Source organism: Mastacembelus armatus, chromosome 7 (assembly GCF_900324485.2).
Source record: "Mastacembelus armatus chromosome 7, fMasArm1.2, whole genome shotgun sequence".
Classification (NCBI taxonomy): domain Eukaryota; kingdom Metazoa; phylum Chordata; class Actinopteri; order Synbranchiformes; family Mastacembelidae; genus Mastacembelus; species Mastacembelus armatus.
In genome coordinates this window covers 8,235,352-8,262,716 of record NC_046639.1, presented here as the reverse complement: position 1 = coordinate 8,262,716, position 27,365 = coordinate 8,235,352, and the positions used below count along the sequence as shown (strand labels likewise).

Here is a 27,365-nt window from a genome sequence, read left to right as displayed (position 1 = left end):
TCAGTGTCTCAGCTAACACAACACATTTTTTCTTGCTGAACATAAAAACCTCTATATAAGCAGGCTGAAGTAAAATTACACCACAAACATGGGCTGTGTAAGGTTTTGTGCCATGTGGACAGGTAAGGTAATATACAATCAATGAGAAATGATTAGGCCATGAATCAATTATCTCAACTATCAATCATTCAACAGAAGAACAATCTGTAACTATTTTAATAATTAAATAATCTTTTTAGTCATTTTGAAAGCTGGCTTCTCAAATGTTACACTTCTTTGCTGAACATGATAGAAAAATGGCTATTTTGGGATTGAACTGTTGGTCAAGCAAAGCAAGACTTTTGAAAATGTCACCTTGGTTAATGAGAAATTATCATTTCACTACTTTCTGCCATTTTATAACCTCAGTAATAGCTGCAGCTGTATTATATAATTCTGTAATAACAAAAATGTTGAAACAACATTTAGCTGTTTATTGTATTACAAACACAACATGGCTATGACAACCATTATAAGGATCAACCTTGTCATCAAACCAATTGCGAAACACAAAATAGCACACAGCAACTATAATATAGTAATTATTAAGTCTGTTAATTTTTTACATAGATGACATTATAGCATCTTAAAAGATAAGGCTGACAGTGTTCAGCATTTTTGTCTACAGTCTACAAATCCAATGAAAATACCAAAAACAGTGTTAGTTCATCTCTCATTATGTTACAACTTACCAGCCCTGTGTGTGCAACTCAGCAATGAGCACGCTGGTTCCTTCTGAAGATATATATCTTTTTAAAAGTCAAAAGTCACAAAGACATACTTTCATTTTTTATATGGCTCAGTCATTTCCCAAAAGAGCTGTGTACTTTCACACAAGCACACTCAAGTAGTGCATTTCCTAGGGACCAGCCATGGATTACACACTTGGTGCTTTGATGAGTATTTACAGCAGCAGGACAGTATATGTGGCACTGAGTCAAAATAAACTTCAGTGTCCATGTTTATAGTATGAAGGAATATACCACCTAGTGCAACAGTGCAACTCAGTTATGCATTTTAAACATCTGCTGAGCTCTGTGGAATAAGGTGTATCAGGTTTTGGCTTCACAGATCTACTTGATGATAGGATTAATTGATTGTGGGTTTTGAGCATTTTATGGGATTTGTTGACAAGAGACAAGAACAATGAACATCAACAAAGTTATCATCTAACTGATGACCTGTTTTTAACAGACCACACTCACATTTAGTCTTTTTCTATTTGTTCTTCTCTATCCATCAGACCACAAATAAATTCTGGAGAACCTCAGAGTTCTATTCTGGACCCTGCTCTCTTTTCTATTAATAAAGTTTCTTTGCATAATTTTGTGAAAATAGGTTTGCTGACTTAAAGGAAGTCCCACATGTACTTTGGGCTAAAGTCAGATGAAATTGAGTTGCATATTTCTAAAACTTCATGTATAGTTTCTAAAGTGTTTTACTGTCTACCAACTGATAGTAGACGGTGGAGTCATTGCCATTTTAGGACTCATGAACTTCGAATTTGTGAAGGTTCTTTGATAGTCTTGTTTCAGATTAGCTTATAGAGTGAATGAATTAATATATAGCCCGAAATCTAGAGAACATGTACTGACTTGCAGTTAATTGTAAAGCCATTAGGACACTAAGACACCGAAAATATTGTCTAGAAATATATGAGCATGAGGCTATAGTTAATTGTTTCTGTTTATATCTTTATGGTTGTAGTGTGGCATCATTCTGAAGAATCATTTATCTAGATTATATAGACCCTGTTTGATCATAGTTTTAAAGAAAAAGATAGCTGACCTTCTCACAACTCTCAAGTGTAGAGAAAAGTCAAAAAGTGGTTTCAGATGTGTGGGACCCAAAATATGAAATCACAAGTTGCCAAACCTGTGTGTGTCATACTTATATCCACAATTAAAACCGACATTTATAAATGTGATTTCTAAATATTGGCCATTTTAACACTGTGATTTTGATTGTTTAATTACAGTTCCTCCTTTAAGTGAAAGGAACATCGGATATCCGGACCATGGGTTGTAACGGGAAGCAGACCGCCTGAGCTACGGTAAACGAACCAGAACATGATCTGTCTTGAAGTGAACCAAGATTTCAACATCTTTGTTCACTTCTGCAATTTTGCTGTAGATGACTGTGAAAACACCAAACTGACGTGCAGAAGTGTCTTGCGGTCACTACACAATAAGTATCACTGCCCAGATCTTGTGTAACAACAGGCCATCCTTGCAAAATGAGTGTTGGCTTAATTATTGGGGCAACATTTGTGTGAGTTTATTTCAGTACATATCCAATATGATCGACAGGTGTTTCCTTAATGTACACAGAAGACTATAGATTTCTCATTAATAAATCAATTGACATATTAACATGTAAATAAAGCCTGATAAAATTTTCCTCTGGCGTTTTACAAAATGTGAGAATGACGGGGAAATTGCCAATTGAAGTTGTTTTGACATGCCATGTGGAATCAAAATGGGAGAATGATGGTTTATGTTAAAATAATAAAATAAGGGGTTTCATCAGACTCATCACTCAGATACATGGGAATATACTCAAAAGGTGAGGCTGCGAACCAGATCACAAACAATTAATTATATCTGAACTACTTTAATAACCAATTAATCATTTAAATCATGTTTTGATCAAAATTGCAAAAAGTCACCAGTTGTAATTTAATGTGTATTACCTGATTTTCTTTATGTTTTGTGTAATTTTGAAGATTTCGAGTATTTTGGATGTTGGAGCAACAAAACATGACATTTTGTTCATAGCCTTTTTTTTTTGCAATTATCTGACATTTTATAGAATTAAAAGTTAATGAGTTAATCAAGAACATAACTGTCAGAAAATGAATTGTACAAGTGACGTCCGCTCTTACTAAATATTACTAAATTTTGACGCTTTTTCAACAATACTGTGTAATTTATTGACCAAAAATGTAGTGCTAGAGGACAGATTGATATGATTTACATAAAATACCACAAAGCAAATACATCCCGTTAAAATAAAAAAGTTCCTAACTATGTCCAGTAAACTACAGGTTTAATATTATGTATAATTATGTATAACATATAGGATTAATATATGTATAATTATAATATTGTACATGTTCAAGTTTGAGTGAAAATAATAACTTTTTAGGTTGGTAAGTAGTTTAATCTGTAACAGTGCTCACATTTTATGGGCTGGTTATATGATTTGTATGTAAAATCAAAATCTGTATAATAAGAAGTAACTGTACTTGTGAAATAGCTCAACCTGAGTAAAAAAGGTTCTATCTAACTTAAATCAAGTAGAGGTGCCAGAAAAGGTAACGTAAAATTGTAAAGTTACTTTTACTTTACTCATTATTTACTAAAACTTTACTTATTGGTTTACTTTTGCTTTTTATGCTATATATTAAATTATGAAATGCAATGTTTCACTTAATCGGTATACAAAAGAATTGTTGATGTGTTCACAGCGTGACGTCAAATAAAGAAAATCATTCAACAACTCATTCAATTCAACAAATCACTTCTCACCACACATGAACATGAACACTTGTTTAAAGCTGGTACTTAGTTGCTCCTCTACAGAAATAAGGAGACCTCAGTAATGTAGTTCACTATGGCGGGACTATTAACAATCACATCGCAATAGTCCTTCGAGGTGCCAAAGTTTCTGTCAATATAGAAAGTTCAGTCCATTGCACTGTTCCTCAAAGCTCACTTCTAAAACTTTCCTAGATTACTAGAGTCTCTGACACACTGTAAGCTAAAGTCCTCTTTTATTTTGACAACCCGCTCTCAAAAATTGTGAATATTAAGGAAGTGAGAATTTATCCTCTAAGTGTGCAACTCTCAGCCATGAGTTGAGCAGTTACTGTAAATTGTACATTTTTATTCAATCAAGGAAGGAATAATGAGTGAGCTCCAATATGTGGAACATCAATGCAAGAAAAAAAAGTTAGATTTGGGTCTCTAGTTCTAATTTAAATGTAGGGTAGCTTCACCAGAAAGGGCAAACATAGACTATCAGTTGTATTATGAAATATGTGATGCAAATTTAGACCAGAAACTGTGGGAAGATTGTTTTCTTCTGATCTTGTGACTGCATGTAAGACGGCCCAAAGGAGAATATTTTAAAAATGAAACCACACTGTCTTGTTGATGAGCTGCTGTAACAGCAAGCTGTGCAATAATCTCTTAGTTATACCCTGCTTAAATCACAGATACTAGTTAGGTATAGTCATGTGAGGGCTTTAATATATGTAGATTACTCAACAGGAAGTTGGGTGTGTTGCTGGCAGCCATGAAAATATTCACCACCCACCCACACTAGTTCAGCTATGTGGCGATCCTCACGTTCACCACATCTTACCTCTCACCTCATTCCCAAAAGTTGATGGTACAAACACAGAATCATTGGCAAGCATATGTGTGTACTTTTGTCACTGATTCATCAATACACCACACTCGCACATCACACGGAACAATTTGTTGTGTTTTTATGCAGTTGCTATGATGAAATTCTATGAACAAAACATCAACAATAACTCGAAGAGGAAACCACTGGGGTGATCTGTGGCGAGGCAGGCCGGTCAGCCAGCTTTGTTTACATGTGGACCATATGTCGATGTCAACGTCATCACTCCTTGCTGCGTTCGGCAAGAGGAAGGATGCGGGAGCTTTGAAGCACACGAAGGGGGAAACACCAACTCCAGCCTCTTATTTACGCTATGACCTACATACATGCAATTTAGCCTATGACAGCCGAGTTACTATATGGCACATCTATGTGTGTCTGACGGTTGGTCCTCAACAGCAGCAGCCAGGGGGGACAGGAACAGGAACAGGAACTGCTCATGTGTGCATGTCTCAACAGACGTAACCAAAAACAGTTTAATGAGAACACAGTTCTTTTCCATTGAGGCAGAAAGTTGTGATGCTCTAATATTTACTCTTGTTACGAAATATTGGGTAAAATGAACCCTTTTGACATTTAAAAACCTGCAGGTTAGATTTTTTGACTCTTCTGAAATCTTTGTTTTTTTAAAACATTAAATACTTTCACCCTCCATGGACCCTGAACAGTTCAGGAGGAAAATGTGTCTTGGTGTAACTGCTCACAACAGCTGAACAAAGGCCCCAACTAGACACTGCTTTTCACTGAGGGGGAACTGAGAGTTCACAAGCAAAAACAAAAGGATGGAAATCATTCATTTAATATTTTAAGGTTTTACTTTGTCTGAAAGATTTGCTTTGTTGGCAAGAGTTAGATCAGAAGTTCAAATTACTTAATTGATCTGTATATTAATATGAAGCTACAGCAGCCACCACTTAACTTTGGTTAGCACGCTGGAAACAGTGGGAAAACTGGCACTATCCCTCTGTTTTTATACAACTCAAACAGATAATATATAAAGTTTTATAATGTATTTCGGTACTGATAGAGAAGAGCCAAGAACGATGTTTCTCCTGTCTCCAGTCTTTGTCCTAAGCTATGCTAACTTGTATTGGTATTGATTTTCTCTTTGCAAGAAGCAATTAAGCAAACCTCCCTTCAAACTGTTCCTTTAATGCATTATTTTTTGTAAATACTTTTTTACTTCTGTTTTTTTTTTTTACTTCTGTATGTTTTTATGAAAAGTATGATTGTGGCATGCAATTAAGTTTGCCCTGAAATCTAGTGGAGTATGATTGGAATACAGGACAGGATAAAATGGAAATACTGAAGTAAAGTGAAAGTATCTCAAAGTTAAAATTAAGTATAGTATTTGAGTAAATGTGTTACTTTCCAGCACTGGTTGATACCAAAAGCTGAGTAAGACTTATTCACTGTTTTGATGTAAAGAGGGCATGAAGAGACATGGTACACCTGACAGTATACTCACACTTCCTCATATCAAGCTTCCATTGAACAGAGCTGCTGTGTGTAATGACGCAGATTTTGCAGAGTCATATTTGGAAAGATCTGACTCCCTTCGCATTCAGGAATTTCCTGATCCTTGCTCGGCACTTGGTGAAACTGGTCTGCATGCTACAAGAGCCTTACAGTCACAGATCGTCCCACCCACTCTCACAGCTGGCCAGCCACTGGGAAGTTCCAGGTTAATAACTAAACTGGGGACACATGGTGAAGGAGTCAGCAGGGCAGGGCAGGGCAGATATTCTTTTCTGATTGTGAATGTGGAGTCAGCAATCTGCACAGTTAGGCTGAGTAATGAGGCACTGTAGGATAACCCAAAGTGCACTTTTGACATTTGTTCAAGGAACTGTTTTTTCAGTTCATATTCCTGATCTGAGAGACCTTCTCAACAAAATCATAAATGTTAAAATGTATAGGCCTTGTAGATAACACACATAGATCTGATCTATCATTCAAAAAGCAATTTAACCCATTTATAACTAAATAATAATACTCTTCACTACGCACAATATGAGTCATGCCAACACTGTCACACAGCCTGTAGTCTGAACTGTGGCTGTAAGACGACTTCCTGTCCCCGGTCACACCTTGATTGTAGTTTTACAGCTTGTTCAATCTTGCCTGGCCTGACGTCAGCAGAGCAGCGGCTGGGAGTGCTATTACTCACTCTGTTTAAGTTGCATTCCTGTACAGCGTGTACCAGTGCCTGCCTCTTATTTCCCAAACAGGAAGTTCTCACCAAGACTGTTGCCAAATCGCTTTGTACTACACCCATGCTGTAGACTGTACTCAAAAAATGCATGTGTCTCGATGTGTTCTTGCTTCCTTGAGCATTCATCATTGTTGTCTTTATACCAACATGAACCTAAACTAATTTGTGTACTGTTCAGTGGTGCAGTCTGAATATCAACCATAAAAGTGTGTGTAGCCCGTCTGTGTTAAAAAAAGAACTATGTTTTCACAACAAACTGTTGAGAAACATCAGTAATGCATGTGGTAAGAGGAGCCAGAAAAGACATTAGACCGGTTTTGAAGGTTAAGAACATTTTAATGAAAATAATGTTGTGTATAAATGGAAACAATTAGAATTTGAATGTAATGAGCGTAAGCCTTCAGTCACTGCAGCCAGCATATGTTCTGCAAATAGAGGAATACTAATGACTGCCGTTCACTGTAAATAAAACATAGTTGATGAGCAAACCCAGGTACCCGGAAAGAGTGGGCTGTAGTAAAAAGTGCCAAGGCAGCCAGGAGTCAGCGCTACAGTCCACAGAGCCACCTGGTGGTGTTTTGCAGCACGTTGTTTTCTCCCACAACCACAAAGCTGTCAGTACTTATCATTTACAGTACTTCTCCAACAGAATAAAGTAAATGTATAATATACAACAAAAGTATGAAACACACACTCCCACTGAAACATTTCCTGAGATCACTGGAGATATTTTAGTATCCTTTAAAATTTGGCTTTATTAATTGATGTTCTATGAATGTTAGAGATCAGCTGTAAAAAATCAATAACTACTTTCAGGTCGTAAAAACTCCCTTTGACTGGTTAAACTGGTTGACCACCTTATTTGTAAAGAAAAAAATCAGTCAGTGGACCAAAATAAATTTGTAAACAACTTATTCACATTTGTAACTACAGTTAATTGGTAAAACTCTTTAGAAAAGATTTTAGTAAGAACTCACTGAGCATTTACTATTCCCATTGCCATTATTGCCAAACTGAAAGGATACAACAGAGGGTTTTTCAAAATCTGGCAACCAAAGCTTGTTCTAATAAATGGCTTATAACTAGTCTATTATATAGATAAAAATAAAATCCCTTTATAAAATGCCCTGTTAGAAAGTGGGTCCCATGGTTTTCCAAGTCTTCGAATTTGGTTGTTTTATATAGTGTGCAACTTTTAATTTGTTGATTACTTAAATTTATTACTATAATTATCATTAAGATGACACATGCTAATTGAGGTTATTTCACCTACCTTATGTAAACCACTGTTTCTGGCTTTAAAAGGTCCTAGAGAAATAGACCTATTACCTCCATACTATACATTATTTAACAGTGGCTGCAATACATCAGAGCAAAACAGGATTTTTTTTTAATACCTTCACAGTGTGAAATGTCTCCTAATTCACATGACAGAACAAAAACAAAGACCACTGGAAACACTGATATGACCACAGTGATGAACGCTGTTGATGGGAGTTTATGTCACACTGACATTATCTGACTCAAAACAAACATGCTGACATCTTCTGCTCATACTACTGATGTAACAATGACTTAAAAAAAAAAAAACACAATCATGTGTGACCTTTTATTGGCATTGTCACTGTTCAGAAATAAGACTGAGAATGAGGTTATTAAATCTGTTCTAACGATCAGAACAAATCAACAGTAGACTTTTTTATTTAAAAAGAAAAACAACAAATGTAAATAAAAAAATACATGTTTTTGAGCCTAGCATAAGAATAGAAAACCAGGGAAACCTGGCGCTATAGCTGCGCAGGTGCTGAGAATTAATCCCTTGCTAAAGCTAAAAAAAAAAAACTCAGCACAGTGAAACCTGATTTGAAAAAAATATCTATTTAATAAAAAATGTTACGCCCCTTGACAGGACATTTATACATTCTAAAGAAAGGTACAGCTATTTGACTCAGGTACTGAATTTTTTTCGAGTCACAAAGGTAAACTGAATGCTAGCAGCTTAACTAAACCCTTCTTAGGATAAACCTGTTGATTCACAAATGCAGCATGCTTAAAAGGATAGTCATACAAAACAGTATTGCCAGCCCAGGACCACACTGTGATACAATGGTTCATCAGTACAGTGTATTGTTATCATCCCTGTGCTGGTATTTAGTTTTTGGTTTGTTCAAAATCCCTGGCTTCCCTGTTCAAAATCAAGAGTTTGATAAATTAAAAGGGCAACACATTATGAAGGAATTGTATTGCTTGTGAAAAGAGTTGGGTGTCAGCTACTTTTTTGTCTCTGTTCATTAAGCTGGCATCCTGTGCATAACACTACTGACCGGCACACAGACTTTACAGCACGATTGAGCCACATTAAGGTTAGGCATGAAAAGCTTCTACACATTTTTATCCACAGAGACAGAAAAGTTGTTCTCCCAAACAGTAAATACACCTGTTCTATTAGAAACTTAAAAAAATCTCGAGATGGCAAACATTTTCCAATGTCATTTTAAGAATGCCTGACAAATCTCACATCTCTACAACACATGTACATACATAAACACATAGAACACAGAACCAGCATGCTTCCTGCAGACCTACACAGGCCACAAGTGACAGATAACAATTCAGTGCCCACCCAAATATGCATCTCTTATCTAGTGGGCCGAGGGCTGCTTCTCTCTTACCTTCACATATTTAACCTTGCTGTTGGGTTTAATATTGACCCATGACAAAAGAACAAATACTAAAAGATATTTTTTAAAGTGTCTCCCATACTGGCATATTTTCAGACAGGCTGGTCAAAAATCTGGCTCTATGATTTCTGATCCATTATTATAAGCAAAAAGAAAATGTGAAATCATAATGGACACGGTAGTAAAAGATGAAATGGAAGTACACATACAAATGTCAGCTGGTAAAAGAGGAGACACATAAAATGGGCTGACAGGCCATTCATTGTGGTTCACAGAACAGGAGCTAAAACAAACCCTTTTCAACTACCAACCGTGATGCATGTTACTGAGTCTGTGTTTAAGTCGGCACATGTATTTGGGATGTGACACCTGAAAAACTGAGGCCCTGAGCATTCAAGATGACATGCTGAAAGAATGTTTGGGTGGGTAATAAGGAGCGGCAGCCAGCCAACCTGCACTGCATTTGTAACATTAAATGAGTGAACCTGAATCTGCCAAAGTCCAAATAATCCACTCACTCGCAGAGTAAACCCAGAGTCAAAGCAAGCTGATTAGCCAGCATAGTCCACTTTGCAATATCAGTGGAGAGACAGGGAGGAACAAAAGAGGAGCAAGGACAGACATCAGTGGAAATAGGTTCGATAGCAGACATAAGCACTGAGAGCCAGCGCCATGCACAGGCACACATTGGTTAGCAGAGGGGACCAAGTCCCCGGCACAGGAGGGTTTTCTTTTGGCTGTTTCACTGCTGCAGTCACCTCTGGCTCCTTCATCTCATGTTGCGGCTGCTGCAGCTGCTGCTGCTGCTCCTGCTGTGATATGGCTGGAGCTTTGGAAGTAAGCTCTTGAATTCCCATGTGGCCATCCACCTGGTCACCACCCTCAGATGAAGGCTGGGGGGCGATGATGTTCCTCTGTCGCAGCCCTTGTGAGGACCTGATTGAGGAAACATTGTCAGAGAATAGAATACACCAGGGTGATGTTTTATATGTTATCATGCGTTTACTAAATTAGAACAAAATTAGGATGGGTTGCACCACACAAACTAGTTCATACAGGGAGCTAGTAGTTGAGTCAGTCATTACTAAAATAGAAACTACAGGGAGCTAGTAGTTGAGTCAGTCATTACTAAAATAGAAACTAATGATTTTTCTAACACTGAATAATCTCATCATATGTATATTTTCAAATCCAATATCTGCCATGCAGAAGACTTGCATGTCTAACAGAAACTAAGTGGACATCTGGGTTGCAGTGGTTAAATCCAAACAAGAAACACTTTAAAACTGTGAAAATATGAAAGTGTGCTTCCTGCACTCCCTAATATCTACTAAGCTGCCAAAAAGAAACTAGTTAAACCGCTGATGTATAAACTGAAACATAGTCTTTCGAAAAGGTAATTTGGATAATCACCCCAGACTGCAGATCTGCACGTGCTGGACGATCTCATTGTTTTCAGGGAAAAAAGATGGCTCAACTTTGCCGTTGTGAGGCTCTCTGGGAGGAGGAAGAGGAGGAGGAGGGGAGAACTCTGGAGGATCATCTTCCTCATTTGAGAGCTCTTTCCATGATTCCTTTAAAAAAACAAAAACAAACACCCTCTGAGTATTTCCAAAATACACAATAATAAATAAAGACAAATTGATAGTTTTGCCATGAGTTTTTATTTCTCATAGCACACAATGGTGCATATGCAGTTTCCTAATCTTAAAAAAGGGACAGAGCACATGAAACTTGCACCTTAAGCTCAAAGAGCAGAACAGAGGAAGGACTTGCCTGCAGAGACGTATCTCCTTTGATGTACTTGGCACCTTCAATGACAGCAAGGTAGGAGAAGCGAAGTTGATCTGCTGTCTGAATCAAGCCCATTCGATAGCGTCGCATCTCCAGCAGCACTTCACGAATACGCACCGTAGACGCGTCCTTACGGAGAGACATCTATCGATAACAGCAAAAAACATTCAACACAGAATTTGTGAAGAATCTTACATTTTGAGCACTTAATTGATTAATCAAAATTTTACTTTTTAATATCCATTATTAGTTCTAGAGTTAGGCTTACATGCTATTATTGGTCGCTGCACCTGTAAGAATGATCCTTGTTCAGTCTTATTCTACTATAGCTCTTCTAGGTAAATGTGAACTAATATCCTGTACGTCACTGAAAAGAGGATGTAATAGTAAAGTCTGTTAGCGCTATGAGTTTCAATAGCAGAGTATTGTACAAACCAGTAGGAGGCAGGTGTCAACAAGACAGAAAGTCCCAGAGCGGCCGATGCCAGCGCTGCAGTGCACTACCACTGGTCCCTGGTCCGAGTTCAAACAACCTGACTCTCGCACCTTGAACAGGAAGTTTAGGAAAGAGGCAGGAGATTCTGGCACCCCAAAGTCAGGCCAGGTGGTGTAGTGAAAATGTAAAATCTCACGACTTTCTTGAGTCTGTACGAGGAGATAAAAATAGAAACAAATCCGGGCACAAATTAGAAGTCAAAAAAAAAAAAAATAGACCTGGACTCACGTACTGGGTTTTACTAGTCTGAAACCACACACCAAAACAAAACAAACCAGAAAGAGAAAACGTACAGATAGATTTTCAAACTCCAGCTGACGGACTGTGTAGTATGATTTGACATCTTCTGAGATAAGGGTAAGCTTGAATTTGGTGTCTTCAAAGATAACATCCTTCTCCTCTCTCTGTGGCCAATATTGAGCACATTTGACCTATGAATGAAATGAAGGTGTACATTAGACACAGTGAAAGGGAAAGAGAAAAGCAGTGATAAACAAGACATGACTGTCCAACATTAGGAAGCCAGTACACTGAGGAAACACAACCAGTGCTTACAGATCCTTTCTCTATGACTCGGTTCAGCATCACTACACCACGAGTCCTCTGTTCCCACACCATTTCCCAGAAGTGACCACATGTATTTGGAAGGGGTCCCTAAAAAAGGACAGTGAAGTTGTGAGAACAGTAGATTTTAGTCTTAACATAACTAAATAAGAACAGTCATCTATTTAAAGCTTTTGGTAAGACATTTGATAATGTTGATCACACTATTTTTAAAACTCAAGTTGGCAGAAAGGAGTGCACAGACACTTGGAGTTACTGTCTTTATATTCTAAGGCAACACACATCTATTTCTCAAACTCAGATAATAATCTCTTATTAGTCTCTTATTATTAGTAATGATTGATTTGTTATGATTTTTTTGTGTCATCTCTCAACTGCCCTGCGATGACGACTGCAGGCAACATGAAGTATCACACACATACATGAAATGGATGTTGTACACTAATCCTTAAAAAATACACAAAAGTTAATATTAGTTAGAATTTTTGATGTTTGCTATTAGTATGACAAGTACAACCAAGTTCATTATACATTTGCTTGGTTGATACATAAAGATATAAAAGCTCACGGGTAGTTTTCCTGTTTCTGAAGCCAAACAACACTCTAGTAACGCAGTGCTTCCATCGTATTTGTTCACAATCACAAATATCGTCCAATGTCAGGCAAATAAAGGCACAAATTCTGTTTAAAGGAGGATTATCACTGTCAGAGTGAAACTAACGAAATGCATTTGCATGTCCACAGGGGTTGTACTGAATCATCTCCATGCGTACCTGAGTAAGGATATAGTTCCTCTGTGCCTCCTTGACTGTTATTAGGCTGGCATTAATGTAGTCATTCCCACCCAGCTGTAGACATATTCTGCTGTGGTCAACTGAGAAGAAAAAGGAAAGAATCATGCAAATGCTGTATATTTGTGTGTTTTTAACGTTTCACAAACCCCCAGGGAGCAAGACTGCAATTCTCAGCACAAGACAGCTGCTGAGAACACAGGACTGCTCTGTATTTGAACAAAACATGGGTGTTAGCTTCGGCTTTAATTCTGAGATGTCAACATTTGTTGATATCCAGGGGAACATTTTAGTTAAAAGGTAAACAGGATGAAAGAGTGTCAGATTACTGATTTTTACAGCTTAAAGTGAATTTTTTAAAAAAAAATATGCTTGATAGCACATACAGTAACTATTTGCAACCCAGTTTGCACAATTTGCATATCTTATTCAGTGTGAAAAAGAGGAAACCACAGGGTTCAGCTGTTGGATTTTGTGACGCTACTGAAAAACCTGTAATTCAATAATAATTCTTGGCAGACACTGAACTATGCATTGAAGTTTGTTAATGTAAATGTTAATGAATGTGAAAATCTTAAGACATAAAAGAATCCAAACGATACTAACATGCCTGACAGACAACTGCAGAAAACCAGACCACAGAAAAATTATGTTTATTGGACTGTCAGCCCGATCTCCTGTAGGCCTTCATGTATTATCACCATACTTTCACTCCTAATAATTACACAATAATAACAAAAGATATAAATTCTCAATCACATCCTTTATTACATCAGTCAGGCTGCAGTGATGCAATGCTATGCCTATTGTGTAATCCTAGCACTGAGTCACTACAGAAGATGATTATAATAATTAGGCCTGAAGTCAAACACTTAAATTAACCTTCAACTGTGGAAGGCTCAGTAACTTCAAGGTATAGGTCAGCTCTGGCTGCGGGTGCAGCGCAGTGCGGAGTACCCAGCTCTTCCCAGTTTAAAGGGATATTTCACAAGTTTGAGATTGCCATGTAAAGTGTTTTTAGGTAGGGAATAGAAACTCACATGGGCTAACATCTCTGTAACGATTCCGACTCTTGTTTTCAGGTAATTTGGCAACTTTGCAAGAGAGATCACATGACTGCTGGCGAATCTCCTGTGGCAGAAAAAAAAAAAAAAGCATCACATTAATGTCACATTGACATGTCTGATGCAACATAAATGGATGCAAGCTGTGTCTCCATCTCTGTTACATACAGAATCTAAGCATGTGTTAAAAAAATCTTAGTAAAACTCACCACCTGTCAAGTTCATTGGGTACATATATAAGTCATGTGCATATAAAAATATGTTGCTTTTGCAAAAACATGTCATGTTTCCAGTTAGTTAATCATCTAGTCTATTAAAAAAAACAGGAAAATGGCCTGTTTTGTCTGAGGAACAAGTCAAACCCCAAAGATTCAGAGATCTAAAAAGAAAACAGAGGTCTCTCCTGAGCATTCAGCGTTTGAAACATGATCTTATCAAAGAAAAAAGCTTAATTATTAAGATTACTAGATTAATTAACTCACCTTAGCAGCTCTAATGACAGTAAACGGGATATCTGTCTAAGAGCTTTAGACTTGGTCAAGCAAAACAAGACATGATCTGAAGATGTCCCCTTGGCCTTTGGGAATTTGTGGGGAACAACTAATCAGATAATGGAGAAAGTCTTGGAGAGCTTAATCAATAATTAAAGTAATTACTGTACTTTTACTGGTAATGGAGTAAAGTAGTGGAGTAAGTGTGTAGTGAGTAAAAGATGAGGGGTTAGTACTTCCTCCAGCACCGCTGAAGGCTGAAGTATTTACGTCCAAACACGTGCAGGACGCGCGGACAGTGCGTGTGTGGCTGGTGTGGGGTTGCTGAAAGGTACCAGGGCGGTGATGGGCTGTGCTGCCTGTTTCAGACCCGCACATCCATCATCGGATCGGTCCGAGCAGGCGGAAAACGGGCTCTGCTGAAAGAGGCAAGGGGACTACAGAAATGCGTCAGGCTCTCAGAGCCTGACCTGGGCCTAAAAGTGACAGCTTGCCTCCGACAGCCCGTTTCCACCTTGATTTGTCGAGAGGTCCTACCTGATAAATGGCGGTCCAGCTCCCGTTTTCATCGATTTCCCGAAACTCGGCTTCCATTGCCGACAGTCCAGCTGCCACCCTCTCTTCTTCTGCTCCTCCTTATTCCGCTGATTTCGGAAACCCCCGGCGATCAAACAGCGTGTACTGTCCCAGTGAGGCTCGGTACCAGAATCCTGTTCCGCCGCTGTCCAGGGGCCGTCGGCAGGGCTTCACCGCTCGCCGTCTTACTGCTGCCTCTCTCGGCCTGCTCGGAGCGGAAACACACCGCTGGCTCCTCCTACAGCGCGGAGCCGCCGTGCGCGGTCCGTCCTTGGCCGGTGAAAAAAACAAAAAAGAGCCAAGTGGTTTTAAAGAGGGGCTGCTCCGCTGCCGGTCCTCCGAGGCTTTAACAGGTCCCTTTCAGACCGGGATAGGGTAGCGCGTTGGTATGAGAGGATCATTTACCGTAAGGCAGCGGTACAGACTGATATCTATTTTATTTTATTGGACACTTTATTAAGTAACGCACAATGTGCAAATTTATATCCGGAGGGCACATGTAGTAATAGTGGTATAGGTAATAGACTAATTTTAGGCAAATTCAAATGTGGAAACCCGCCAACACAAGATAAAATCAATAATAAATAAAGAAATTAGGGAAGAAAATCTTAGTTAGATGATAGATAGTAAGATAATGGTCACAATTATGAAAATGAAAAACAATTCATCTAATGAATAGACGTTTTAGCTCATATGTAGGACTTGTGATTTCTTGATTGATTTGTTTAACATCAAAACTATTTGTCCAAAACAGAAGCACAGATGTTTCTGTGGTGGTTTCACAGTGGCAATGCAGGCCTCAACATCCTCTTTGTATTTAAGAAGAAGTGCTTTAGTCTAAAAGTGACTTCTCTCACTTTTGTTAGTTGGAAGGTAGTCCACTTGAAATACAAAGTCCAGACTTACTTCCAAGGAATATTTTTCACAGCATCATCCAAAGAGAATACTACAGGTCCTGTAACAATATCATTTTAGAGAAAAGCGGTAATCATCTTCTTGTCATGAAGGTTGGGTTTAAAATATAAATGCAGATTAAGGTGACCCTCAGCCCACCTGTTTTAGAGTAGAAATAATTGACAGCATTATGGTTGATTTTAAAAACCTTTATAATTGTAAAATAATGTGTGCATTTAATGCTTTAGAGTTCCAAGTGAACGACTGACCACAAGCAGCGTATTGAAATATTAGAGCCACAATGAACAGAACAAACCTCCTACATCAGTGCAGTGTATTCGTGATACCTGGCTGCATGTGTAGGCTTTCAGGGGAATGACAGCATAGTAACGTCCAAAATGGATTATATCAAATCAAATTGGCAATACCAATAATGACAAAGATTATATGAGTAGGAAGGGCATAGGAAAAAAACAGAAAACAAGACTGCCCAACCAGCGGGATAAGACAGAGACATATCAAACTAAATTAATCTCTATACCTCAATGGAAAGCATCCAAGCAGAAACTGTGATGCCTGCAATCAAGTGGAGACTATGACTCATGACACCTTTGTTTGTCCTGCAAATAGTAGACCTGCTACTGAAAACAGTCTTCACTGCTAAAGAACATAAAAGAATTCTGCAACACTAAAGGTAGTGGTGATAATGTTGCAATTCTGCAATAAATACTGAGGAAAAAGCTCAGTTGTAGGCCCGGGCTCGTAAGAATATGCATAGGAACAGTGGGAACCTGTAAATGCCCTACAAGTTGAGACAGGAGTTATACAGGAATGCCACTGTGTTTATGAACAAAACAGCTCAATTGCATGAATTTGAACTGTCATGCAGTTACCAAAAAAGTGCTACAGGCCTTTTGGTAAAGTGATAGAACACCATACACAGGAGACATATGAGCAAGAGACTTGGCAGTAAATGAAAAGATGTTTTTTGCAATCATACTATGGCCCATAATCCCTTGTCGTTACTGAAAATTGTTGACTTAGTATTCCAATAATGGCATTACATTCATGAGTATTAAGGCACTGAGGTCACATTCATGTGGGTTCCTGCTCATATGGGCATTCTAGGTAATGGGAAAGTGGACAGACTAGACAAACAAGATAATGAAAAGAAAGCCTACACTCCTGTTAACCTTTCAAAATTAGAGGGGAAGAGCACTGGTGGAATTCAGTCAAGAGTAGCAACATCACTATGATTAGGAGAAAAGGGGAAGACATGCACATTATAATATAAAATAAAACAATAATCTCCACAGTACACTTGACATAATAGGAAAGCGTTGAACCAGCTCTTTGTAAATACTGTCAGGTACAAAAAACTGGATGCATGTGGTTATTTGTCAACTGTAGAAGATATGCATGAGAGAGAAGGGACATGCTTGGGGTCAACAGGAGCAGGATTAAAGAGGGTGGTGCAGTATGGAGGAGTGGACAAGGCCAAGTGTAGATCACCAACCGGGCAAAGAGTGTGTAACTGCCCCAAGGGCCCCAAAAGCCCCAGGGTCACTACATATCAAACAGGACTGACAAGCCAGAACACTGTAGGACTTGACTATGGCCAGCAGACGGCAGTAATTAAACACCTAGCATGGCAGCTGCTTTTAAACCTCAAAGAAGAAGACGATCCCTCTTTTAATGAACAAATGAAAGAACAAAAACACAACACACATTATTTAAACATTAATGTCGACAATACATTCATGAATGAATCAATTATTATTATTTTAATTATTATTGTTATTGGTTTTGTTAATGATAATAGGATGAGGGTATTGTGCGACTGTGGCACAGAAAAGCGTCCGGCTTCGGGAACGCGCACGTACACTGACGTAACGGTTTGTTTACGTCCAATCTGTGGAGCCTGTGCTGCTGCTGCAGTTTAGTCCCCCCGATCAATAGTAGCTGCTTAAAACTCGTATGTGGTCTGTGATATTTTTTTTTGAAATTTCAGACACATGTGCTCGGTGAGACTGCGCACAGTGAGGCTCAGCACAGCTCACCATGGACTAGCCCTAGCTGAGGGTCTTTCTCCAGACACTGGGGCTGACAAGCAAGAACTGGGACACGGGACTTTGGAGCTACAAACGTTAGCTAGCAGGGCAACTTAGCCTAGACGTTTTGAATCAGCTGTACTGCAGCCACAGGTATTATGTAAATCCTTGACAAGTCCCCCTGTGTGTGTCGCTTCATGTGTTGTCTTCCTCTGGTCCCGGGCTCACTTTGTGTGGCTGTGTTTTCTTAGTTGTTGTTGTTGTTGTCTAGCGTTGGCGTTAGCCCCCAGCTGTCGTTGGCTGCTGCTAGCTAATGTGTAGCTATAGCTATTGCCTCCCAGTGGTGGAAAAAGTATTCAAATCCTTTAACGGTAAGTGGCATTAGTAATGCTACTGCAGTACTAAAATACTTTATTAAAAGTAACAGTACTACATGCAAAATATTTCCGATGAAATGCGCAAAGAAGTCCCCACCTTACACTTAAAGCACCATTTCAGTCTGTTAAACTGTTGATTTAGCTGCAAGAAGTATTTTTATTTCATGGGTGATTTAAGTACTTCTACACTCAGGGATCATTTTATTCCAAAGTCAACCATTTGTATTTATATGTAGCTAGCGTTATATGTAAATCTAAATCTGGTGAACATATCATGTCATGTCAGATCATATGTAATGAAGTCCCACTACTTCTAACCAGTACTAAAGTACAGAATTTAAACATACTCCGTAGACCTAGAATGATTAGCCAGCAAACAGAAAAATAAGCAGTACACTTGATAGATGATTTATTAGTTTTTAAGTGAAAACACCAAATATTTTAATGGTTTAACTTCTCTAGTGAGAGGCTCTGCCATTCTTCCCTCTCTTACATTCTAGTGTGCAGAATATCTGTAGGTTGTGGACTATTCAGAGCATTTTAAAAGATATTTGACAATATCACCTTGGCCTCTGGAAAACTGTTACGTTTTCACTCTTTTCTAGTGTTTTAAAGAGCAAACAGCTAAGTAGTTCATTATAAAAAGAATCAACTGGTTTGTTGCTCTAATGTTCATCTACTTCTTGTTTTATAATCACACAAGAAATAGAAAATTTGTATTTGTTTGTGTCACTATGCAAAAGTTTTCTGTTGAAATCTCACACAGTTTGCTCATGTGATATATACAGCACATACAGTGTATATTCAGTCACTCAATCACTAAATGTTCTTATGGTAATCTCAGTGTGCAAGTGTTGCCTAAATGATGATAATGTGATATACATACTGTTCCTAACAGATATTTTCTGTTTATTTTAGATTCCTGGGCTAGTTTAAGATCCTTGAGAGGTTCTCAAGGCACCATGGCTCCCAAAGACATCATGACCAATTCTCATGCCAAATCCATCCTCAATGCAATGAACTCACTTCGCAAGAGCAACACACTTTGCGATATCACTCTGAGGGTGGAGAACACAGATTTTCCAGCTCACCGAATTGTCTTGGCTGCCTGCAGTGACTACTTTTGTGCCATGTTCACCAGTGAGGTAGTGATAAGGTTTTTATTTGTTGAGTATGTAGGAGAAACATAAAAAACTTCTTATGCACAAAACATGGTACATATGAAATATTGTTGGCCTATCTGGTCTTGTTAGGCTTATTTAAACTGCAGGATAATACCAAAGAATATGATATGATATGGCTCCATATCCTCCTTCTGTTTTCGTGGCTCTGAAGCTTGCAGAGAAAGGGAAGTCTTTCGTTGACATTCAAGGGCTCACTGCGTCAACTATGGAGATCCTGTTGGACTTTGTCTACACAGAGACTGTGCTAGTCACAGTGGAGAATGTCCAAGAACTGCTTCCTGCAGCATGTTTGCTGCAGCTCAAAGGTACGTTTAGGAGTGCCTGCTGCACCTTGATTTAAGCCAGCTGATAGTGTGATGTGGGTAGGCATGGCATGGCACACCAACACTTTACAAAACATTTAGCTTTGGCATTTCCAAATTCAAAGTTAGCAACTGATTTGAACATTTATCACATTTTATCACATTTATCAGGATCTGGCTGGATTTGAATGATGCATGTGTGTACATTCACACGTATCTGTTTTTCCCAGGGGTGAAAAGAGCATGTTGTGATTTTCTGGAGAGTCAGCTTGATCCATCCAACTGTCTGGGTATTCGTGACTTTGCCGAAACTCACAATTGCCTTGACCTGATGCAGGCTGCCGAGCTCTTTTCCCAGAAGCATTTCTCAGAGGTGGTTCAGCATGAGGAGTTCATGCTGCTCAGTCAGACAGAAGTTGAAAAGCTTATAAAATGTGATGAAATCCAGGTAGGAAATGTGGATCCCCTGATGTTTTCTACTTTTGGTGATAATATAAGTTGTACTGTGGAGCATGATAACTATATTTTTATTTGAAACACCTGATAATAGTGTAGAACAATAATGACATATCTACTCTGTAATACATATGTGTTTACAGCTGCAGTATAACTGTGATAATTAAAAAATATGTAAAGATTCCTGAAATGACTTCACTTTCATAGTGTGAATTGAACTTGACTTATACTGTCTTTCAAACATCTGAGTGTGAAAAGAAAAAAGCAAGTATCAGCCTGTTGTGATCTGTTGTCAGTTAACCCCCCTCCCCAGAAAATCTGATTTAAGTTTTTCTTTGTGCTCAGGAAATTCCTGTTCCCAACTGCATACTTTGCTTTGTCAAAACATAGTTATTTTTATGCAACGATTTATAGATATCAATTGTCTCAAATTTTTCTTCCTGTCCTTTCTGTTGTTTTTCAAACAAAACTAGACTTTACATGTAAATCACAGTTACATAGTTTGCCCTCAGTAATACTATTCCCTTCATATCATCTTTCTTAAGTAAGGATTTTAGATTGATTTCTGCCTTGTCTTACCTTTAGCAGACTGTATTCTCTAAGTTCACATATTGTTTGATGGCAATTAGAGAAATGACATAATATAGATTGTTTAATTGAAATGGTTGAATTATTGATGAATATGATTCTACTTCTTCTACTGGGATTGATCATTTGTTCATTTATAATGTGGATTTACTGTCTTTAGTGCAGCTGTATTTCTTCTCACTGTATATGCTGTCTGTTTGTAGGTGGATTCAGAGGAGCCTGTATTTGAAGCTGTGTTAAACTGGGTCAAACACAACCGAAAAGAGCGGGAGCCCTATTTGCCAGACATGCTTGAGTTTGTTCGAATGCCGCTGCTGACCCCCCGCTACATTACAGATGTCATTGATGCTGAGGTGAGCCAGATGACATGCTGCAGACTGCTGTGTAATCACATGCCCAGCTTCTAGTGAAGAATTATCTCGTGATGTATCTATCCTAATTACCCTCCTAATTTATGCAAGTTTTGACATGTTTTAGCCCCTCATTCGGTGTAGCCTGCCATGTCGAGACCTTGTTGATGAGGCCAAGAAATTTCACTTAAGACCGGAGCTGAGGAGCGAGATGCAGGGCCCACGAACACAAGCCAGATTAGGTGGAAATTCTGTTTTGTTAGTAATTTGGTGCTGTCTCTTCTGTGTCAAACTGTTGTTGATAAGAAAAGGGATTTTTGGGTCTTTTCAGGTGCCAAAGAAGTACTATTAGTTATAGGTGGGTTTGGCAGCCAACAATCACCAATAGACGTAGTTGAGAAATACGATCCGAAAACTCAAGAATGGAGCTTCCTTCCAGTAAGTATTAAATACATGAAAGACAGCTTTGTGATTTGTTTTAATCTCAGTAAATTTGCCTAATACACACAGGTGTGTCTTAAACAGAACATTGCAAGGAAAAGACGTTACGTTGCCACAGTGTCCCTCCACGATCGGGTTTATGTGATTGGAGGCTACGACGGTCGGTCGAGGCTCAGCTCTGTGGAGTGCCTGGACTACACAGCGGACGAGGACGGCGTATGGTACACCGTCGCTACTATGAATGTGCGCCGTGGCCTTGCAGGGGCCACAACACTAGGAGGTAACAGTGTGTCTTTGCTAAGTGGATCGCACTTTCATTGGTGGTAAACAATAACAAAACAGCTTTTTCTATTTTGTTCCTTCCTATTTGGCCTTTGACAGACATGATCTACGTTGCTGGCGGCTTCGATGGCAGCCGACGTCATACCAGCATGGAGCGATATGACCCAAATATTGATCAGTGGAGCATGCTGGGAGATATGCAGACGGCTAGAGAAGGAGCTGGTCTGGTGGTAGCAAGTGGACTTATATATTGTCTAGGTATGGTAAAAAATAATGAGATCTCTGTGATAACTTTGACATGAGCGATTATAATAAAGATGCAGCATACTGTGTAATAGGAGCTGGTATTAATCTAGTAATCTCTAAATTGTGCTCAATACTCAAATATAAAACTACCCCTTTTTTACTTTTTTAGCAAAATTTTATCATTCTGTATTTGCCAGTTTAATCATGTGTGTTATTTACATGATCGGTTAATCTAACAATATTTTCTCAATTTAAATGAATTAATTTGATATAAAATACTGAAAAACCAACACACTTTTCAAGCATGCAGGAAGCTGGAAACAGGAAATGTTTTCACATTTTTTCATAAGAAACGATTTGATGATAAAGCAGTTGTCAAAATTGCTGCCAATAGTTTGTTTTTGTTTTTTTTTCTGCATCGAACAATTGACCTTTACCTGATTTTCCCTTATAGGTGGATATGATGGTCTAAATATTCTGAATTCAGTGGAGCGCTATGACCCACACACAGGCCACTGGACAAGTGTTACACCCATGGCCACCAAGCGGTCAGGTGGGTAATATAACTGATGGTATTTGAGCCAAATCTTACAGCTCACTGTGTGTTTATGTTTACTGGACTCTATTTGCTGTTTTCAGGGGCTGGTGTGGCTTTACTCAATGACCACATCTATGTAGTGGGAGGCTTTGATGGTGTTTCACACCTCGACTCTGTTGAAGTCTACAACATCAGAACAGATTATTGGACCACTGTAGCCAGTATGACAACCCCTCGATGTTACGTAGGAGCAACTGTTCTCCGAGGACGTCTTTATGCTATCGCTGGGTAAAAAAAAGATTGACCTGAAGTCTTTCTGTGACCGTAGATTTTAAGGATAGGAGTAAACCTGTTGTTACACTGCTTCAGGGTATAGAATCTCACAATTATCAAAAATTCACATTCTTAGTTTTATATCTTGGCCGGCAGATATTTAAATGAAGGACAATCCTACAAATATTACATATTTACATTGGTCCTCCAACTCGTTGTCACTGAATTGTCACTCTTTTTTACTTTGCCAGTGCCTGTTGTGTCAGATACAGATGCAAAATAGAATACACCCTGGCTGTCAGAAAAGGAGGGCAAAATCCAGAATGTTTACTGTGCAAAAATACATTCTGTGGAATATCATCCTGATTTTCTATATGTGTAGTCTAGGCACAAGAAGGTCTGCTTAAGGCCAATATGGAGAAGATGAGTCATTACACTACTCAGTAACTCTCTATGTACAGGCCATTGTACCACTATGGGCAGTTAGTGTTTGTATTTCAAAAAAGAAATCCCAGTCTACTGTTTTAACTCAATTTTTAATTTTTTTTTTAATTCAGAGATTCAGACAAATTAATATTAAATTAATTCAGATACAATTAACAAATTCAGATACAAATTAATTACTTTATCAATTACTATTAATTAATGTAATATAAATAATATTAAATTTAATAACTTTTAATTAGAATAACTGCTGCAACAATTTAATTTCCCCTTGTGGATTAATAAAGTACTTGTACTCAACTGAAGCTAACATTATGCATAGATTTTCAGTCATTTGGTGTACAAACATTTTAATGGTCGCAGTAAAATATAATCGAGTCACTGTGGACACACACTGCATTAGCTCTATACGGTCCCTTCACACATTTGAACAAGACCGGTCTGTAAAGAGGGTGGTCTGGAAAAAAAAAAAAAAGAATCTGACTCAATTTTTGCTGCAGATCAGTGCATTGTAATCCAGCCAGGCACTGTATTGGCTGTTCACAGACATGCAAGGTCACATTTTCTTGGTAGCTTACTTTGTAACATGAATAGTGCATTTCTGATGTGTTACCTCATGGTTGCTGTGATGAAAGATAATATGATAACTGGACTCCCTAAATAGGATTTAATTTTACCTGAAGTAACATGTCCTCACAAACACAACTGCTTATCTTTTTATTAAATGCAGATCTTTTCAGTCCAGACTTCAATTTCAGCTCAAAGTCTTTAGTAACAAATAATCATTAGCATGGAACAGCGAGACAATCAATGGGTAAATGTGCTACAAGTCCTAAACCGCCAAATAAAACAGGCAGTAAGTAATCAGTGCCCAAATTTAATTTAGATAGCTAACAGTAAAGTATATAAACTACTTTTTTTTTTTTTTTGGATGCTTGTGTATCACAAAAAGTTACTGTATACTTTATTTATTCTTCTCAATATTTCTCAAAGAATGATTTAGATCTTTTAAAACATCTTTCCTTAGTTTTTCTCTTTAGTTTAGGTTTAGGTATATTAAATACCAGGCCTCAAATATAGAGTTAGTGGCGTTTAAAAGTCAAATGACAGAGACAATCTCCAAAGGAATTCTGAAGTCTATGTTGGGTAAGGTGTCTGTTAAGATTGTGTTCAATTTGCATAATTTATGTAAGTTATCATTTATTTGTGGCACATAACTGGCAGTTACTACAGTTTTTCTGTGTAGTCGCTTGCCTTCATCTGGTTAAGTCACATTTTAGGTCTCCAAGTTACAAAAGCACAAAGATGGTTTGTAGTAGAGCCACACACAACCTAGCTCCAGCTTCTTATTTAAATACATTTTTGATTAAAATTGTGTTGAGACTGCAAAAGGCTGCTGCCGGTAATCCACAGTGTAGTAATGTAACCCTGTTCAACTTCACAGTTTGGATCAGTGCTGATTGTTGTCCCTCTCTGTTTGTCCTGTATGTCTCTGTAGCTATGATGGGAACTCACTTCTCAGCAGTATCGAATGTTACGACCCAGTTATCGACTCCTGGGAAGTTGTTACTTCAATGGCGACACAGCGGTGTGACGCGGGCGTCTGTGTGCTACGAGAAAAGTGATCTTTGCCTAGAAGAAGAACCACTAGAGGAAAAGCAGACAGGAGGACAGGCAGCTAGACTTTGCTAAAATGCCACTAAAACAGAGCCACAAAGGTAGAGGTATTGTTCACCGGTATGCAAACAGGTATTCTAAAAAATAATAGTAATAAGATAAAAGGGCACCTGTTTGGGCTGCTACTGGATTAACCCTTCACCACTTGGACTGTGCAACAGAGATTCAGCTTTGCCGTGATAGACTTCACCTCAAAAGAGGGTTCCAAGGATCCCATCACCACCTGCATGACTCTCTTCAGTGGTACTTGTTGCTGTCATTACCAGTGAGATTATTTTTTCAGTTTGTCTTCAAAGTGCAATATATTTCTACTTATCACAAGAAAACATAGAAAGATGGAGCACATCTAACCTCCAGTTGCTGCTATATGCCTTATGACTTTGGCCTACATCAAACAGTGAACATTCATGTTGCCTCCTGTTTGACTTGGATGATAGTTACACTACATTGGCTTATTATTTAGTGAAACTCATTTGGCATTTGCAAGGTTATTAAGGGGGTCAATAATACAGCCCCTTTTTCTAATTCTTCCTGTAAGCAGTGCTTTTAGATTCAAATCACTTTATTACAAAAGGTTTATTGCTTTCTGTTGCTCTCAGAATATATATTTAGAGACAGATATTGTTTTAGAAGTTTACTGAATTGTACCAGTTGACTGAAAATCCCAACAAGGTGCATGTGATTTGTCTTATTTTTCCCCTCATCTTACACATTTGGACATGTACATGTAGGACACCTACAGTCCTAATGTCACTGTTGCCTGGGAAGTGAATAAACACACTGAGAACTGACATGTTTTTCTGTGCTGCATCCAAATACCTGTTAAGTGACGCAGCGAAAAAAAATAACAGCATTTTGATTCACATTGTAAGCTGAGTCAGTGGCAAGAAAACGTTATATTCACAATGGTGGAAAGTACATTTACTCAAATACTGAACTTAAATACGAGTTTGTGATATTTGTACTTGAGTATTTCCATTTTCTGCTACTTCATGCTTTGATTTCACTACATTTCAGAGGAAAATATTGTAATTTCGATCTACTACTTTTTTAACTTTAGTTTTTAGTTTTTTGAATCATATCTATAAGACAAAAGAGTAGAATCATACAACTATCGATCCTCAGTAGGAAATGTATAAGCTACCCAGCAGTATGTCAAATACTTAAAAATCTAAGTATGTATCCACCTTTACCAACTGCAACATTGAATACAATAATAATTTAAAATCCTGTATTAGAAAATACATCAAGTTGAGATGTGCCATCGACTATTTTTACTTTAGGTTTTTCAAATATATTTGGCTGCTAGTACTTTTGTACTTGAGTAAAATTTTGAATGCAGACTTTTACTTGTAACACTAACACTGGAATTTATATTTAGGTAAAGGATCTTACTACTTATTCCACCACTGCATGTCCACAGAATATATGTGAGCATATGAAGCAGGTTGATACTTGACATTTACCAAACTGGTTAGATGCATCTGTTTTATCACTGTACAACCAAATAATGTGTCCATTTTAACATGAGATAGCAAACCTGGGTATCTTTACTATCCATTCGCACAAAGTGTCTGTTTTGATAAAAGGACGCGTTTTGTTATAGCTGTATTGGGTCTTTGAATACTGTTTTCCTTTCCAATCATGTTTAGTGATGCTACCAACTATAAATGCACATTAACCATGTTGGTTGGTCCACTACTTTTGTCACTCATGAAGTTTTGTTCATGCATTCCTGAGGGTGTATTCTAATGACTTTTGTGATTCCCTGACTTTTCTTGTGCAGCATTGTCATATTCACATTTGAGCCTTTGGGTGAAATGTTTAAATGAAAACATCTGTAAAGTGTAGAGGAAATGTCTCTGGTGGATCTACTATCAACTAACAGAAAGCTGAAACAGGACATTAGAACCCCTGGACAAAACCAGGCAGATTTTACATAAGGTAGTTAAAACTTGCTTTGAGCAGTAAAATGGTTCCTTAGGTCCAATGAATGAATGAATCAGTATAATGATATGGTATATGATATCAATCACAAATACACCTTTTCTGCAGTACTTTCAGTTCGATGCAGTAAATACATGTTGCTGAAAATACTATTTACAAGTCCTACCCTGTGTTCTACATGCATCACTATA

General features: G+C 38.1%; 2 protein-coding genes across 4 annotated transcripts; one reads left to right on the top strand and one right to left on the bottom strand.

The window, feature by feature from the left end:
* Positions 1-8,262: 8,262 nt before the first annotated feature.
* On the bottom strand, positions 8,263-15,382 carry ptpn1 (protein tyrosine phosphatase non-receptor type 1). The gene is made up of 9 exons (XM_026332956.2): positions 15,086-15,382; positions 14,034-14,124; positions 12,976-13,076; positions 12,194-12,292; positions 11,932-12,069; positions 11,578-11,787; positions 11,125-11,286; positions 10,762-10,922; positions 8,263-10,284 (listed from the first exon to the last, which is right to left on the bottom strand). Exons 1-9 carry the CDS (start codon positions 15,140-15,142, stop codon positions 9,972-9,974), a joined length of 1,332 nt encoding a protein of 443 aa, XP_026188741.1. The 5' UTR covers positions 15,143-15,382; the 3' UTR covers positions 8,263-9,971.
* Positions 15,383-17,919: 2,537 nt separating this feature from the next.
* klhl12 (kelch-like family member 12) lies at positions 17,920-26,066 on the top strand. Of its 3 annotated transcripts, none has more exons than XM_026333386.1 (12): positions 17,920-18,222; positions 19,365-19,591; positions 19,782-19,935; positions 20,163-20,380; positions 21,180-21,329; positions 21,454-21,568; positions 21,658-21,764; positions 21,852-22,047; positions 22,149-22,307; positions 22,750-22,848; positions 22,935-23,121; positions 25,049-26,066. In XM_026333386.1, the coding sequence occupies exons 2-12, from the start codon at positions 19,409-19,411 to the stop codon at positions 25,173-25,175; spliced, it is 1,695 nt and encodes a 564-aa protein (XP_026189171.1). In that variant the 5' UTR covers positions 17,920-18,222; positions 19,365-19,408; the 3' UTR covers positions 25,176-26,066. The 3 variants fall into 3 exon arrangements, with proteins under 3 accessions (XP_026189171.1, XP_026189172.1, XP_026189170.1); XM_026333387.1 differs by having other exon boundaries at positions 17,920-18,229; XM_026333385.2 differs by lacking the exon at positions 17,920-18,222 and adding an exon at positions 18,244-18,440.
* The last annotated feature ends 1,299 nt before the right edge of the window (positions 26,067-27,365 follow it).